Here is an 18,495-nt window from a genome sequence, read left to right on the forward strand (position 1 = left end):
AAATTTGAACTATCCCCCCCACCCACTGATAAGAAAATGCTTATTTTCAACAAGCTCGTGTAACACAAATAAAATCCCAAAAATTATGAAACATAAGGGAAACTATAGATCGATAATTATTGGAATGTATGATCAATAGAAATTTTTTGCCTGCACCTAGCCTTTAAAGCACGTAATAAACATGTATGAAAAGCAAAACAAACCTAAGACGTTTTACTAATCTCATTTAAATCCTTTTAGCTGAGATTTAGTTGATAACTTAAGACCATTTTCATAAGTATAAACACATTTAATATGTTTACTTCTGTTGGAAATTACACAATTCTGTTACTTAAACAATTAATTACTGAGTTACAGCATGCTTTTAGATGTATGGGGATAAATGAATTAATGAAATAAACATATACAAATTAAATAGAGTGTGGTTGTAATAATGGATTACCGAACAAGACAAGAAGATACTGGGCGGCTTTTATTTAGTTAGATAAGTTTATAAAATAGTATAAATGTGTTCAACAAATACAAGACCAAAGCTTCCTTAGTGTTGAAATCAGAATTCGAATGAAAAATGTATTGTATAATGTATACACTTCAGTTCAATGTGTTTTTAAATGGATTTGTTTGAAACCACAAGAAAAGCGTTGACCCCTTCATGTAACTTAAAGATAGAACCATAAAATGTCCGGAAACATTGTCCATTCTGTCCGCGACACTTCTAATTGCTGTCTCAGCTTAAAATTACAAAACCCCCACTCCCTATAGGAGAACCCATATTAAGAGGACACGCGGTCACATTAATGGTTGTCCCCTGAATGAATTTGGTCGTGGTTAAACATATAGGCTCGTAATTAAATATTCGTTTTCGATGTATTATAAATTTAGGCCTGCAGTATTTGTTTTCGCCATACTTCCGATAGCACTGAAGTACTTCAATGTGACAGCAACAAAGCCGGAATAGCTTGAAACAGAAGCAATTTCTGAATACTATTTACAACAAGGGAATGGATTCAAATAATGCACTGATGTCAAATGTATAGACAATGTTTTACATATAGATAGAATAACCTGCACATTAATTTGATCGACTTCACATTTTTCGTTGCAAGGAAAAACAATTCGAATTGTTTTTTTTTTTCCATATCAGTGATCACCCTTTTTAGATCGTGAAATGTGTTCTATCGTGTAACAAAAAATACAATACAATTTTATGTACAGTGTGGATATTTTTATGTATGTATTGTATTATTTATATATATTATATAACATATTTACACAATTTAAACTTGCGTTTATGTTAAACTACAGATATATGACGTTTAAATTCACTTGTTATTATAGAACAAAGAAACTGTTCACACCTGGAAACATGCTGATCATAAATCTGGCCGTTAGTGATCTAAATATGGTGATTACACAGTTTCCAGCCATGTTTATTACCACTGTAGTTGGCAAATGGTTATATGGAGACGTAGGTAAGACAAGTCATTTTGTATAGTATCGTTAATGTGTGACCATGACATGTGTACTAACATTATAGTATAACATCTGACGCATTTGACGAAAATATTTAAAGCCTATTCCTATTCTGTCGATTACGTTTAATTTTCAGTAATTACCGTACCTATTTGATGATAAATGTGCCTTTTGGCAAATTTGATAGCAATGTAAATTAGTGGAGTTAGTGATAATAAAAATGCATAATTATATTTCACCAATCCAGGCAGAAGTTTGTAATCAAAACTTCTTACAATAATTACCAAAGACATCCATGCGATTTCTAAATTAAAGTGAACTTGAAATTGAATAATAAATAAACACAAGTCTTCATTTTTATATCAAATTAATTAATAGGATGGATTGAATGTATTGCTAAACATGGTTTTACGTACTCTGATGACTAAACGACTGCTCATTATCCAGTGAAATACGACAAATTATTGCGTATGCAAGTAGTAGCCCTTTTAGTAGGCTTTCTAGTTGCAAAATCCTCAGCTTGTTGAAGGCGGCTACTTAATAGAAGAAGTACTCTTTTTTCCTTTATCGTTTACAAAAACCCAACTAAATTTTAATTTTACTCTTTCAATGTGAGTCATGTAGGGGAGACCGGGGCGCTTTGAAACAAATTTAAGAGTCTTGAAACGTCCAAAATCGTGTCAAAAGCAAGTAATGGGTGTCATTCAGTATTACTAAAGTCAAAAAGAGGAGGGTAATTAACCTTAACTGTTTCAATGTACCCCGCATGGCTAAACACAATGCAGTAATAAACAAGTAATAATATGTCTTTTTAAACATATACTCAAAAAAATAGTAGGCATAAACACTATATTCTTGGAGTTATGTATAGTAAAGTGGCGTCACTAATAGTAATTACTTCCAGGTGTTAAAATTAATAAATAGCGATATTTCTTGAGTTAATCGAAATTTGCTGATACTTGGTACGGCGATAGGGTTGCCAGGGTATTTTTTCGCCCAATTTGTTCGTATAAAAAATCTCCCCTAGGCCTTAGGCATATCTTTTATTGAATCTGATTCAATTGACAGGAATCTATTTTGATGCTATATAATAAAAATAATGAATGTTTTATATTCGTAGAATGGTACGGATAATGTCATTCGGTGAATGATGAAAGGTTAAAATAAATAAGAAATAATAGTAAGAAATATAACCATTCATCATTCACCTCATGGCATTATTTGTACCATTCCACTCATAAAAATTCATTATTTGTATAAATAACACTTATCACCTGTAGGCATTCAATTGCACCGTTGCTTGACATTTTATTTGTAACTTTAATGTAATTTAACTGTAATGTAAACAATATTCATCCAACCTGCTTACGGGTTGTCTACAACATCCTGTAAGCATACAATTGTAAAAAACCCGATATTTTTTTAATTTAGGCCTATAACTATTTTTATAAATTAATAAGTAATTGAGCAGAAATCAGAAATCCATCGCAAGCTTAGCTTCGTGAAAATCATCGCTATGCCGGGAATGAAAAAAAAAACAATGGCGGCCATAAACATGTGGACTCGTTCGCCTAGTTGTATTTGTGTGTTATTGTAAAATTTATTTTATCGAAAAATTAAAACCGCTTTAAAATCGATATCAAAAATATTCATTTACTACTACATTGTAACACACATAACAGTGATATTTATTATCCTACAAACTAACGAGTTTTACAACAACAACCCATTTTCCCTTACTCAAATTATAATATAGATTGAGGATTATTTCAATATTTTTTTTTCTTTTTAGGTTGTCAAATTTACGCCTTCTTTGGTTCTACGTTCGGTGTCATGTCTATAACCACAATTTCGGCTATATCTCTGAATCGGTACTATGTCATATGTAAACCGATGAAAGCTACACGCACTGTGACGAAGCGTCGATCTATGTATATAATAGCATTTGTTTGGATATATTCGATAGCTTGGGCAGTTCCGCCACTTCTTGGTTTCGGTCGATATACTCGTGAAGGATACGGACTGAGTTGTACATTTGATTATACAGATCAGAGTATCAGTAACAAGTGTTTTGTCGGTATGATATTCGGAACAGATTTTCTCCTTCAACTGGCATTAATTATTTGCTGTTATGTAAAGATCGTATCAACTATGAGACATCATCGCAATGAAATGAAACGGATATCCAGGAACACAAAATCACCGAGCAAAAGTAAATCTGAATTCAAAATCGCAAAAATAGGAATGGTCATGACTGCTTTGTTCTGTTTGACGTGGCTTCCATATGCCTCCGTTGCGTTTATTAGTCAATTCATAGATCCATCTATAGTTTCACCGATGGTGCAGACAATACCAGTCGTTTTGGCAAAAACGTCAGCGGTGTTGAATCCAATTGTGTACGCAATGTCTTATGACAAATTCAAAATCGCATTTACTGAGCGATTTTTACGTTGCTGCTGTAAGCAATTCGAAAAGGAGAAGTCGATGTTATACGAATCACGCAGTCAAACTTTACGACGAACATACACTCCTGTGGTAGAATGTGATCCGGCCAATAGTATTCCTTTAGAGGACGTACCAACCACAAAGCCCCAGTGATACATATGGATGACATCAATTAAATTAATGGGGAAAATGTACTGCGATTCTATGTCCACTTTAGAACTCGTGACGTGGTCGTAATCGGGAATCGCATGATGACATCATTATTGATAATTCTGCTGGAATTCGTTGGGTCATACGCACAATGACACTTTGTGATCTCTTTGAGAATTTATAATAGGTATTTGTGGGCCAGTGTACAGCCTGTGATGTCATTATAAGAGAAACTTTGTATTTGATGCAATTCTATATTTGTATGTATTCATTCTATACATTTTCTGTTGGTTTTTTCATAATTTGTGTTGTTATCAATAGTTGTACCAATCGGATAAAGTTTTTCATGTAGAACTATCAATATCGATCTTCTTCTAGATTGTAACATTTGGGTATTCTGATACCAAGGAAGAGTGAGATTATAATTGTAATCTAACTCTTCCCTGCTTATCAACCACATCAACTCGCTTGTTTAAACGCTTCGAATTGCGTAAATATTCGAATATAAACGAACTATTGTTTCAGTCTAAAATTAGCACAGTAAATTAATAGGTTTTCAAAAGTTCTTTCTATGTTTACAATAGGAACCAACATCATAATGTATAGACATATGGGATCTACTTCTTCTACGCCATACAGCTGGAGTCGAACACCTATTCAGCACTAAATAACCTACTAAGGTTTTCGTTAAGATTTTTCCGGTTGTGTAATGGCTTGTCTGATTTCTATATTGAGATTTTAATCCACGGTCTTTTTGGGACAACAAACAGCATCTTTTTTTGTAATTGAGGTATTCGGTATAGTTTATACCAATATGGCCAATATATCGAATATACAGACTGTATATACAGTAGTCTTTCAACAACAATTTCACATCCTTTCGTTGGTATAGGGCCTATACGAATTAACCTCATGCAATTGGTCGTCTTCATTCCTTGCCCTATCAAACCCTTCTTGACCCTTTGTCTTACTCTTTTGTACCAACATAATTCCAACTTCTTTATTGCATTCTTTGGAAACCATGCTTGTGCAACATACATGGGCCTACCTTATGCCTCTAAAATGATCATTTAAAACTTTTAACTCATGGAACTTTTCTACAGCACTTCTATCTATGTTCTATGATCAGTGAAGCAGCCAACTTCTCTATTTGTGATTGTATGGCCAAATAACCATCATCTAAACGTCATCTTTTTCTTCTTCTAACATTATTTGCAATAACCTTACGACGCTTGTTGATTGCGGGTTCAAAGTTAATCATTAATTAAGCAATCATTAATATTTGGCAAAAACCTACGACCTAAACCTACGTTTACACTGACAGACGTTGACAGGGTTTTGAACAAAGGACATGAAAATGTAGAGACACTAACAACTTTAGTCTGAACACTGTACTCGATTAAATATCTACTATCAAATTAGTTTGACAAAAAATAGTGTGATGTGCCCAAATATGGTAGTGATATGACGTCATCGTGTCCATATATGGGGACATCACATTTGTTTGTCACATACAGTTTGATAGTGTAGAAAGAGCTTTAAAGTGCATCAAATATTACAACCAATTATAGAATCACTTAACAAATTTAACAAATAAGAGCAAATTTCGACGAAGTAGCTTTCAATTCAAAAATCGACAAGCTACTAAATTTTTACTACAGTCCTTTATGCATTACAAAAGACATTTTTCATAGAAAGTTCACATAAACTACTGTAAAACCATCGATACATGTCAGCGACTCTTAGCGTCTTCTGATTTTGTTTTTTATTTGTTGCTTATTCATCAAATATAATAATACAAATAGGCCTAAATATATATAAATGACACTGACAGGATGAGAGCAAGAGGATACCATATAAGCTCTAGAGCTTGTTTCAATAGGGACCTTTTATGTAGTGTAGTCTTTCCTAAAACTATACAGTAGCCTCTCCACTGACATGGTAAACCTGCCGGCCGAAACTACGGTCATTGTGAAATTGTGAAACCACATAAGCTACTGCTGATCCAGGGATATCCTCAAAATTGGAATTTTGATCAACTCACCATAGTTGATCTACTTACAGTATATAGTGTTGATATTTTAGTTATCTTACAAATATTAATTTTATTATTTTATACATATTTTGGACGAAATACTTCATTTAACGACGTTAATGCTTGTTCAATTATTTGCTTTATATGACTTTTTGTTAGTGTTTGTTGCTCATAAATGAAGCAATAACGTTATTTGAACGCGAAAACTGTTGGGAAATAATAAGGTATGTCGCATGATTCCCTTTATCTGCACTCCGAGATCAGCAAACAAGGGTTAACTCGACGCATCTGTAAACAGTGTAAATGTTTGGTCAGTATTGATGTATCCATGCTTTAACATATAGATCACTAAATACACTGATAATGCAATATGGTATGTGTATAAGGTTACAAATAACTGATATTTATTTGTTGGTCGATATTATAATGCTTTATTTTTTAATTATTTATACAGTATAACATTGTGCAATACTTTTAAAGTAATCAATGCTTGTGTAAGTGCTTTATTTTCACGTGCCTGATAAGCTCGCTGGTTGAGTAAAATGTTGAATTATATAGCATATTATTATATAGTTGTATTAGACAATTATTACACAATGAAGATTTATAATTACAGAATGTTTGTTTATTTTTGTATTACCACTAATATATATTATATAAGTAAGACGTCTATAGACATATAATACCAATGGCCAATTTTAGATAGGAACAAAAAGATTTAATTTAGTTGTTTCGATAGCTATGCAAACATTTTCTTATACAGTTTATTAGAAAAATTTGACTCAAAGATAAATAGCTCCTATGACAAAAAAAAAATTGCAAATTATGAATGTTTATAAGTTCGATGGCACAAATAGTGTCATGAGGTAAAAGATGAAATTCTATTATTATGAGGCGAAGACTGAGTGAAAATCTAAGTAGATTCTTGTCATTGTCATTGTTCTGATCTTATTGTTTATACAGACGGTGCTGATATTGGATTTTGCACAAAAGAGTAGCCTACTAAAAATAGGTGCTGTCGCCTCGTGAAAATATAACCTTTCATCTTTCACCTCTTGAAATTATTTGTACCATCATTCATTATTTTGCATTTTACTACACGCCATGTGACCTGTTCACAATCGTCACAAAGTCACAATCGTTATTATCTTTTACCAAAAATTGGAGTAAAAAAGCATTTACCTGAAAAAGAACGTAATCTAAAAAAATGTCAGACAACTGTTTTTGAACAAATAATCGAATCATTTATTTTGTCTTTTTATAAGTGAAATCATTATTAGTGTTTTTACTGTGGAAGTAAAAAACTACAAAATGGCCTATTCAACATTTATTTATTGTTTTTTGGGGGACAATACAGCTTTAAGGAACATTTTAGCATTGTTAATGTATGATATATGTTAATGTAAATAATTGGAAATTGCAATTTGAATTATTGAACATTTTAGCATCGTTAACTTACCATTCCACAGCTTAATTAGAAAAAGTAGCATGGACCTATAATATACTGTATGTGTATTCATATAATAAATAATGAGAGTTCATAGTTATTTTAAAACGCTTTGTTCGTAATTGTTTGTGTTTTGTGAGTAGTTTACTTCGTGTCACCTGCCGTTCAGTATCAGTTATATTAAATGGTAAAAGTTCTATTGAATGGTTCTATTATACGGCACATTTTGTATTTTTTGCCAGTACGCGCCTTTAAAAAATGGTACAGTAGTATACTGAGATCTGGAGTTCAAAGGGCTGCGACACGATCAGTCCCCGCCTCTTAACAGCACCGCACGCCGCAGAGAATATGAACATAGTACAGTAATGTTGGTATTTGTCGCAACCAGACACAAGATCAGAGGACTGTTACGAATTCCTATTGGCACGGCGAACTCAGTGTCCTGTTGTTAGATTGCCTTGGTTAAGTACTGCACATAGCTGCACTTCGTGTCACCTGCCGTTCAGTATCAGTTATATTAAATGGTAAAAGTTCTATTGAATGGTTCTATTATACGGCACATTTTGTATTTTTTGCCAGTACGCGCCTTTAAAAAATGGTACAGTAGTATACTGAGATCTGGAGTTCAAAGGGCTGCGACACGATCAGTCCCCGCCTCTTAACAGCACCGCACGCCGCAGAGAATATGAACATAGTACAGTAATGTTGGTATTTGTCGCAACCAGACACAAGATCAGAGGACTGTTACGAATTCCTATTGGCACGGCGAACTCAGTGTCCTGTTGTTAGATTGCCTTGGTTAAGTACTGCACATAGCGCTGCTTCTTTAATGAACTAGCCTCCTGTCCGCATAGAAGAAGCAGCAAATTAATTGAATACAAATTTAATTTTGAACAGTATTGACAAATATATTGAATAAGGATATTTCCATTCGTTGAAAGCCTTGCAATATCTGTCAACTCATGACGATATTCTCCCATCATTCATTATATTGTATATATCAATTTATATCAGATAGCATTTAAAGGTTAGAGAATGAAATATTCGTTACAAAGCTGTATTTTAGGATGTTCAACCTTATCATTAGCAACATGGTTGCTGTAGGCTATAGAACCATTACATTAAATACGTTTGGAACTATGGTATAGATTATATTATGAGAATGAAAAATGTTGCTGACAACAGTATGCCTATATCATTCATCATAATGTATGATCATCTATGATATCGTTCAGAATACAGAAATAGCAACATTTACAGCAGGAAAGGAGTTCTATTGACAATTGTTTTATATTTTTGTGATTGATATTTGAATAATTATTGCATGCAACAAATGGTTTTCAGTGTAATTAATAGAGGAAACTTATTTGAAATGTTCTTTTTTCCAAACCAACAATTAGTAAATTAACCTTGACAGTTTCGCGGACAGCTTTTTCAAGGTTAGTTTACTAATTGTTGGTTTGGAAAACAGAACATTTCAAATAAATTATTACTACAAACCAGATGAATATTTTCAATCATAGAGGAAACTTGCCTAACAGACGTGCCTACAATGAAATCATAACAAACCGGTGGCGCTTGTGATATATAACAAATAAAAAACAGTAGTCAGATATATATCAAGGCAAGTACTTATAGGCCTATTATATACATTTAAGTATACCATAAAATATATGTATTCACATCTAAGTACACCCGTTCTACTCGTACGTTATTCTATCAGTGGTATCCTGTACGTTCTTCTTACAATTATATACAAACCAACAACCTGTAAACTAATATGCAAATTATCGATATGCAATATGCAAATGAAAGTATTTACAGAAAGTCTACGTAAACACGACAGCGCTAATGTCCATGTTTACAGTCACGATGCTTTCTCAATGTTTATGTCACTGCAGCACGAACATTCCTGGCCTACTCATTTCAAACGCAGTCGAAGTGTTAAATATGACTTCTATATGGCAGATTAAATTTTGATTTTGAAAAAACAATGGGAAATTAGTGAGAGTAGGTTACTGTGCATTGTGGCTACATCAGTGTTGCAGTTGAGGCCCCTCATAAAGGTCAAAAAGTTTTTAATGTGGTTAATAAAATGAAGATTTTTCTATACTGCATTAGGATAAATATAATTGTTTTTCAGCAGCTATTTTGTACATTGTGTTTATACATGTTTGTACATACGTTTTAAACTTTACCGCACAAAAACAATGTTTACCCAATTCGCCAGTTTTGAGTGACATCAGCATTCAGCATTTCTCTCTATTTAATATACAAACCAAGGAGTTATTATTATAGATACTGTATAATAACTTTATTGTCTGTCCAAACACTATATATTTCATACAATATAGACAGTAAATTTGCAAAATTTACCGTATTTTAATATGGTTTTAGAATAATATACGATAACATGTTATCAATTTACAGTATATAATAAAAAAAAACCAAAAGAAGAACTGAATACAAATACAACTATTGTTTTGCCACGCGATACTTATTTATTGAATACACAAACATGAAGCCATAAATAATCATCATCGATTCATATACAACATAATATTGTGTTGCAACAGAAAACTGACAGCAACGCTATCTGACAATCTCAGACGATATAAAATTGAGATGTAAAGAAAATATGTGAACAATCATTAACCTTGAAGTTATATCTATGTCCTACAGTACACTGTGCATTTGCTATACTGGCATTGCAGTGGTTGAAATGATAAATTTCCTGTAACAATTAATAGTAATCTGATTCATATTTGTTTGGTATTGTTCCCAACATCTCGTTCGATCAATTGAATTCAAAATATCTTTGTACCTTGCATTTCCTTTTATACTCTGAGTACCCTTATTTAAATCAATATCACTCAAAGAGAAACTATATTAAGAAATTATACTTAGTATTGTTATAAAATATCATTAATTTTTTGGATCCTCCATTAGTATTTATTATAATGTTTGAATTTACAAATGAAATAATGGTTGTTGATTCACTTATTGATATTTCTATTAACTCAAAAGTTTAACTTACTGACGATGGCGGAGAAAGAACAAGAAAATAACAAATAAAAGAAATAGAAAATAAATTGCTTATTCAATTCTGGCAAACAACTTATCTATTTTGCATTCTTGTATCTCAACGACTTGCAATAGTAAATTCAGATTTATCTAACGACAGCTGCAGAATCGGGTGTCATACCGTACCAATTGAAAATGAAGAGGGTGCTATTGATATTGGCATTTTGCAAAATATGGTGTATTAAGTGCAATCCATTTCCATTCTTTTATGCGCATTATTTAATCACAGTCTCTCTCCTCTCAAACTAGATTTATAATAATCCATCCTTCAAAGTAGGTCTCACTATCAATAGAATTATCATAATATACACTATCATATTTAAGAACCCGTGCCTATTTCAATTACAGTATCGTCGACAATAATATCAACATGTAGGCATATAGGATGACGTAATGATCACCTATTTATTACAGATGCATGTGCATTATTCTTGATAACCTTTTGCTTTTTGTAGGCCTATATGAAACATGTATGATAGACAGCGCATAATATTTCATCATGTCGCTATCCAAAGAAATATTGAATATTTTAAAAGAGTACAAACAAGCCTCTGGGCTTAAAGAGCCATCCCCTGCTTTCCATGCTTTTTTTCTAGTTTAGTCTTGTATTTTTATATTTAATGTTTTCTCTTTTTATTTCATTTACATTATACTGTTTTATAAATTTGTACTGTATTTGGAAAGCAATAAATATTACTTACTTAGGCCTACTTACTAAGAATAGATGGACGTACGGCAATTGTAGGACTGCTGCTGACGATTAACTAAAATTCAAAATATCATAAAGATAAAGTGACATATGACACACACTATTTATTCAGCATACACATATAATATCTTCTAATATAGCTTTCAATATTTTTATAGTGTATTGCAAGGAAAATAGAGTAGTAGGGTGAACCAGTGGCAAAAGCCAAGGTGACAGAGACCCGATAGAACCTTTCGTAACTACTGTACTGTATATCAATTCAATTCAATTTCATTTTATTTCGGAAATATCATCCATATAAATAAACTTATAAACCATAAAACTAAACTTAAGTATATAGAATGCTTCTCCATCTACAATACATTTTGGAGTTATGGAGCATATGTTTGCAAACACAAGCAACAAGGATGTTACCACTATTCAACATACGTTGCATGAAACTATAGGTAGATTTTCGCATGTACTCGTTAAAGGAAGGAACACCATGTTCAATAAACATTGCACTGGCACTACTACTTCTAGAGACATTAAGTATACGGCGCAGAGCATTATTGTAGCATACATTAAGAGATCTAATATTCTTCATACGATAGTTACACCAAAGGGCTGCACAATACATATTAATACAGTAAGATCTAAAGAGACAACATTTAACATTGGTAGAGCATTTCATAAATTTACGATTGAGTGAGTTGCTTCTAATACACAAAGACCTGTACTGACTTTGAATGTCGGCCTCATCACTGCAATCACACATAAGAATATGACCAAAATAGGTACCTTTCTCAACATAAGCAAGTTTTTTACCAAAAAGTTTAGTAATAGAATTACCTTCAAGTTTGCAAGTACGAGGACAGAAACGCATACAAAAAGATTTCTTATCATTAAATAAAACATCATTCTCTTGCGAAAACTCTTCACAAACATGTATCAATAGCTGGAGACCAGCAACAGAAGGAGCAAGTAGAACAAGATCATCCGCATAACTAAGATGATTCAAGATAATGTTTCTACATTGGCAACCCTGACACAAACCACTTAGTCTACAATTTAGAGTACTAATATATATGTTATAAAGGAGAGGGGACATAACCCCACCCTGTCTAACTCCATTGGATACTGTAAATGACGTGACGTGAACATGCCATGCTAAGTTTTTTTTCCAAGCATATGACTTTAGGCCTAATTATCTTACCTTATCTATATGTATGTATACATTCAATTCCTAAGTCGCTTCCAGTTATGTTAAACAAAACATTGGAAGCGACTGAGGAATTGAATGTATACCTTTGTAATTACTACGATAATTAAAAAGGTTCAAGTTCAGTTTATTTGAGGACTGCATGGAATGACTGTTGGGTTATATTACAAAACAGTCGCCGGCTGATTGACCAGGTACACTTATTAACAATGGTAGATAATCATCCATAATTATTATGTGTGACATTGGGTTTTTTTCATGGTAAATGAAGAAATACATTCTCAATGGAATTTACGTGACCACCACATGTTTAGGCCTATATCTGAATTGAATATTAGTTACCAATGTTACTAAAACTGTAATAACGGCAGGTTTTCTGCTTACTTTTACATTACTTGGCCTTTGCTTAAGCATAATTTATTACTGTAGTATCGTATTCTGTTTATTGAATGAATTGATATGCTTGTAGAATTGTTATACTGTATCAACAAGGCCAGATACATGGATGAAGTTGCGTGCTTAAGTTAGTGTTTACCGACCAACCGACCGGCCAACCGACCGATCATATAAATATACAAAGTTCTAACATGTAAGAAAAACATTTATAAGAAGATTTTCCAGGATAGCTCAAACAGCTTATAGTATAGCTTATTTCGATTGGGAATATAACTAAAAAACCAACCAATTCTCCTACATTAGCCCATCCCTTTATTGTCAACACATACATTATTATTGACAAATGGTGATAAAGTATGTATCTAATAATAATCTAATTAGTTTATAAATATGAAATGCATCAGGCATCTTGAAAATCATTACAATTTGAAAGATTAATTGTTAGCAGGACTATTAAATCAATCTATATAAAAGGCTATGTCAGGTGTTCCAACATAAGACCAAAGCAATCGGGTGATTCATCAACTTTTTCACATAAAGTTATAGTAACGATGATTTATTAGAGCAAAACACACCATTTGAAGCATTATCTATAAGATCAAATGTTTTTGAATTCCAAAAGCTGAAAAGTTATTAAGTCAAATTTATTTCGACAGAATTGGAGTAAACATGGCAATAAAATTATACAATAACAACTTGGAGGCTTGTTTAAATACCATAATGCATTATTTTGATATGTATTATTAAAAATGATATGGTTTTGTATCTAATGACATAGTTGATAGATATTGCACATTTGGATAGAAAATTGTTTACAAACATGTGTTGAATTAGAAGAATATTGCACGAGGCTGTTGTTACCATATGTTTATGTAATTGTTTGGAAAAATGAATATCGATTTCATTTTAATTCAGGTATTATCTCTATGAAAGTACTAAATTAACTTATTTTATATTAACACGTAGCCTATTATCATTGAACAAAATATACTTACTTGGTGTGGGCTGGTTGGATTACTTACAGCTTTATCATAAATATATAATTATAAATAGTTGATAAATGTTTACTAGGAATCGTGATTCTGAAGAGATAGATTGGAAGAAACGTGCTTAGTGTGCAAATACCATATTGTATAAGAGGTTCTTTTCAAGATGGTCACTAACGGACACTGATGATACGTTACGAATAAAATAGAAAATCACTATGTAAAGGTATTTATAAATAAAGTGACTCAAATTATGATGGTTAAAGGGATTATATTTTAAAATCTAAACGGGACTTTTGGTATCAAAATTAACATTGTCTTTTCCTACTGCGATATACTAATTACGATCTGATGTGTGCCGTTTGGGTGTTTAGCGCTTTAGGCATACCAACTAATCATGGTACATAAAACGTTGTTATTTATTATAGTTATTATTTTGAATATTGCTTTTAGTAGGCCTAATAAAGAACTGCATTATTTCAAATCTCCTCCACTCCGAACAGTTCATTTACATGCTTCCCAGACAAAGGTATGCCTAAACCTTCTCAACTGTGATGGTTCACTCTTTCCTGCTGATTGGGTTACTGCAGTACTAAGTATTTACATTTACCTTACCAAAAGTATAAATTTTTAAAATGGATTCTATATTTTAGTAGGGCTATGTGATCACTAATTACTGAAATTGAATAAACTAACTGGTCTTTTTATCAATTTTTGTTCAAATTAGTTTAATATGTCACAGTTTTGTGTAAATGATCTTACATAACAAGAAAATCATTTTGTGAGTCGGATGTCGACTGAACAATTATTTGAAATTATAATTATTCTTAACTATTATTTAAATACAGTAACACATTTTAAGTAGGTCTTTCATTATAATCCACTTGTTGAAGTGTCTCATTATATCCAACTACTTCATAATTGTATTGTTTAAAGAACGTATAAATGGACAGTAACTGTGACAGAGATCAGAAAGAACCCGTAGAGCGACAGCATAGCTAGGAGGTAAGTTGGTTGATTTCTTACATCTTACTAAACCACATAGCATAATATTTCTGTATGCATTAATTAGATTGTAATGTTAATTAAAATTGTTCATCTGGTTTTGGATATTCATGAATTTATAATTCTTTTTGAAAAAAAACCCAAAAGTTAGCGAAACTAACCTGCTTGACAGTTTCACTAACTTTTGTTTTTTTTCGAAAAGAATTATGAATTCAAGATAATGATGCTAAATGTAACGTAATATTTTCCACAACTGTACTTGCTATAGTATACAAGAGACATCAGATACTTTTATTATACGTTTTTATTCAAACTATAAAATTAAAACTACGATCAAACGATAACAATAAAATAGCGTGCAGTGTTAGGAAGCTTTACACTTTCAACAACTCATCACAACACAGATCTTCTATTAATGGAACCTTTAACGCTACATGTTTGTTTCATTGAAATTACTTCATTGAGTTTTTATGGTGAAGCAATACTAGTAAAGTAAGGTATCTGTGGTAGCCTACATTTTGAAAGCGTTTTCTCATTCCCTTATGCTATAACATTTGTTAAGTTAAATGTCTTTTTTGTTCATTATCATATATTATATATATTTCTTACCTTACCTTATTTTTAATTATGTTGCCTGGACCCCACATTTTAAAGCTTAAGCTTCCAGTGGGGTACCCCTTTTTCTCATTTATTATCTATTATTTCTAGAAAATGTTAACTGTATTTTGTTTTTATTTGAGAAATAAAAAAAAAAAAAAAAAAAAAAAAAACAAACCTTATTTTACTTATAGAGTTTTAACTAAAATTAATATTGTACTCCTATTTCTTCTAAAGAAACTATGGTATAGTAATTGCAGATATATTATTGTTTGATGGTGTGTTTTCTGAGACAATTCGAATTTTACATATAATTATAACATATAAACAACTCTTTATATACATAACTATACAAAAAAGATACACTAACAATCACCCAATGGATCCATAGGCTGGCAAATATATTACAACTCTCGCAGTAGAAAACGCCAGTTTGCATCTAGTGCTGAGCCATACAGGGCATTTTTCATTGCACATAACCAAAACATTATTAAAGTGTTTAATTCTTAGTGAGAAACCATAAATAGATTATCTGATGGTTTCTTTGAAATATAACAAACTATTACTAACAAACATAGTTGATGTGTCGTGGTAAATTAAGTATCATAATGAGTTATAACAAATTTGAATCTTCCTGAACAAAACCGTATTTAATTAACATTTAATTAGGCTTCTCTAAACATTGGATACAAAAAATCTCAAAAAAGTATAACTTCACATTCCCTCATAGGTGCTTTCATGAAATGTATGGTCCGGCGACGGCGCCAAATTCGGTCCGACCGGACTGGGACAATCTCGGGTTTCGGAATAATGTGCTCTTGCAACTCATTGTACAACTAATAATATTTATGTCTATTAAAATTGTGTTTAAAAATAAATCACCGATTTTTTTCAGATTTCACTGAAATTTCAACACAAAATGTTCAAAATGATGTTTGTTGTGTTGGTAGCGGTAATGGTAGAGGTTACTTTTCCAGCATTAGCTTTATACCACCCCAGAGGTTCGTGCTGTCCCAGGTATTGGACATCATACAACAACAACTGCTACAGAATTTTTGGCCAATCTCTAACTTGGCAAGACGCTGAAAAATACTGTAAGCGTGAGGGAAAACGAGTTAGAGGATCTGATGCTCATCTAGTATCTCTCCACAGCCAAGGCGAATCAGATTTCGTTAAAGATTTCTGGAACACAGCTACCGGAAACAGAGTCACTGAACCGGTCTGGAGAAATATGTACTGGATTGGGTTGACAGACGCGCATTATGAAGGACATTTCAAGTGGTCTGATGACAGCGGATATGCCTCTTACAGAAATTTCCACGCTGGTGAACCAAATAACCATGGTGGAAACCAAGACTGCATTGTAGTGTGGGATTACCAACATAAAAATAAAGGATTGTGGGATGACCAACAGTGCTATAATAAACATCCTTTTATTTGCAAAATGAGTCAATAAAAAATACTTGCTTCAAAATCTTAAAACATAGGCCTATCTATTATTATTATTATTAGTAGTAGTAGTAGTAGTAGTAGTAGTAGTAGTAGTAGTAGTAGTAGTAGTAGTAGTAGTAATTAAAGAAACTGTTCACATAACTGTTTCATTTTAAATAAAATATAATATCCAGTACAAACGAGTATTCTTCATAACTCGCTAGTGTTATGGAGACTTAATCAAGCACGAGGTTCTGTTTAAATAAATTTAAATTGCATATACGTTGGTCGTGTATTTTGTTATTAATTAAATAAATAAATTAAATATCTAATTAATTAACGATTGAATGAATGAATGAAAAATATCAGTATTAAAAAATAAATGAGACGGTTTTAATGCTGCATAGGCAGCCGATTATTGTACGGTCCTGTCTCTAGAACAATAAAGCAAGATCTAACTGTAATAGTATTAACATACTCATTTCTAGGTGACTTGTAATAGTTAGTTACAGTTAGTGACAACTGCAAACCCAGCGAATATTGAACGACGACTACAATTTCATTCTCTCGTGGTAAGCAATTTCTAATTCAAAATCTCTAACCCAATTTTATGTAACATAAGAAAGTCACACTAAATACTTATGAATTTATACAATAAATAAGTAGCGAATGTCGATAGTGAATGTCTGAGGAAGGATATCAAACAACAGACAGTGAGTGCCACTGAATCAAACATTATTGTTTGGATGCGATACGATTATGCTCCTACACGGTTTTTCTGGTTTGGTATCGACTCCCTATCGACTTTGCTTCCACAAAACGTCATTAGAATCTACCGTACAGGCTACTGTAGCCTACGGGCTACCGTATATGAGCGAATGTGACTGGTAATACCAAAACGGTATGCCTACCATCCATATCTGTAAACTTTTTGAGAGCCAAACATTTCCCACTTTCAATATAAATAATTCAATGCGGGAATTAAGGAGAATGTATGAGACATTTTTTGGAGGAGGGGGAGAATAATAATATAATAATATTAATAATAATAATAATACACATCTGGTTTTATGCATTATTTTAATGTAAACATTTTCAAATGAAATTTAACGGTACACATCATTTCAATTCACACAGAAATGAAAAACATAAAGAAAATGTTGAACTTAAATATTTGTGTCTACTTTGATCAAATAAACATTAGAGATTAGATTAGATTTCATGTTCGTTAACAAAACGTGATGACATTAGGATTTTTACAGTACCAATCAACTATTTAAACAGCCTGGTCAGGGGAACAGAAAAAAGGAGGGGAAGTAATAATAAATGAAAATGTTTCTTACAAAAAACGTCGCTCGACCTTTTGACGTCACAGTTTTAATTATTGTTCGTTCGTCATTAAATGATGTTTTAATTAATATTCTATTAAATATTAATTTAAGAAATAATGAGTCTATGGGCTACTGATGTATAGAACAAAAATATATCCTAAGCTAAACTATACTGTGCATATTTCGGGGTAGGAGTTACTCCCTA

At 32.1% G+C, this 18,495-nt stretch overlaps 1 protein-coding gene across 1 annotated transcript; it reads left to right on the forward strand.

Annotated features, from left to right (window-relative positions):
* The first annotated feature begins 1,309 nt into the window (after window positions 1-1,309).
* LOC144844883 (rhodopsin, GQ-coupled-like) lies at window positions 1,310-4,331 on the forward strand. Its single transcript, XM_078701984.1, has 2 exons — window positions 1,310-1,472; window positions 3,266-4,331. The coding sequence occupies exons 1-2, from the start codon at window positions 1,310-1,312 to the stop codon at window positions 4,069-4,071; spliced, it is 969 nt and encodes a 322-aa protein (XP_078558110.1). The 3' UTR covers window positions 4,072-4,331.
* The last annotated feature ends 14,164 nt before the right edge of the window (window positions 4,332-18,495 follow it).

This window comes from Antedon bifida, chromosome 6 (genome assembly GCF_963402885.1).
Source record: "Antedon bifida chromosome 6, ecAntBifi1.1, whole genome shotgun sequence".
In the NCBI taxonomy this organism is placed as follows: domain Eukaryota; kingdom Metazoa; phylum Echinodermata; class Crinoidea; order Comatulida; family Antedonidae; genus Antedon; species Antedon bifida.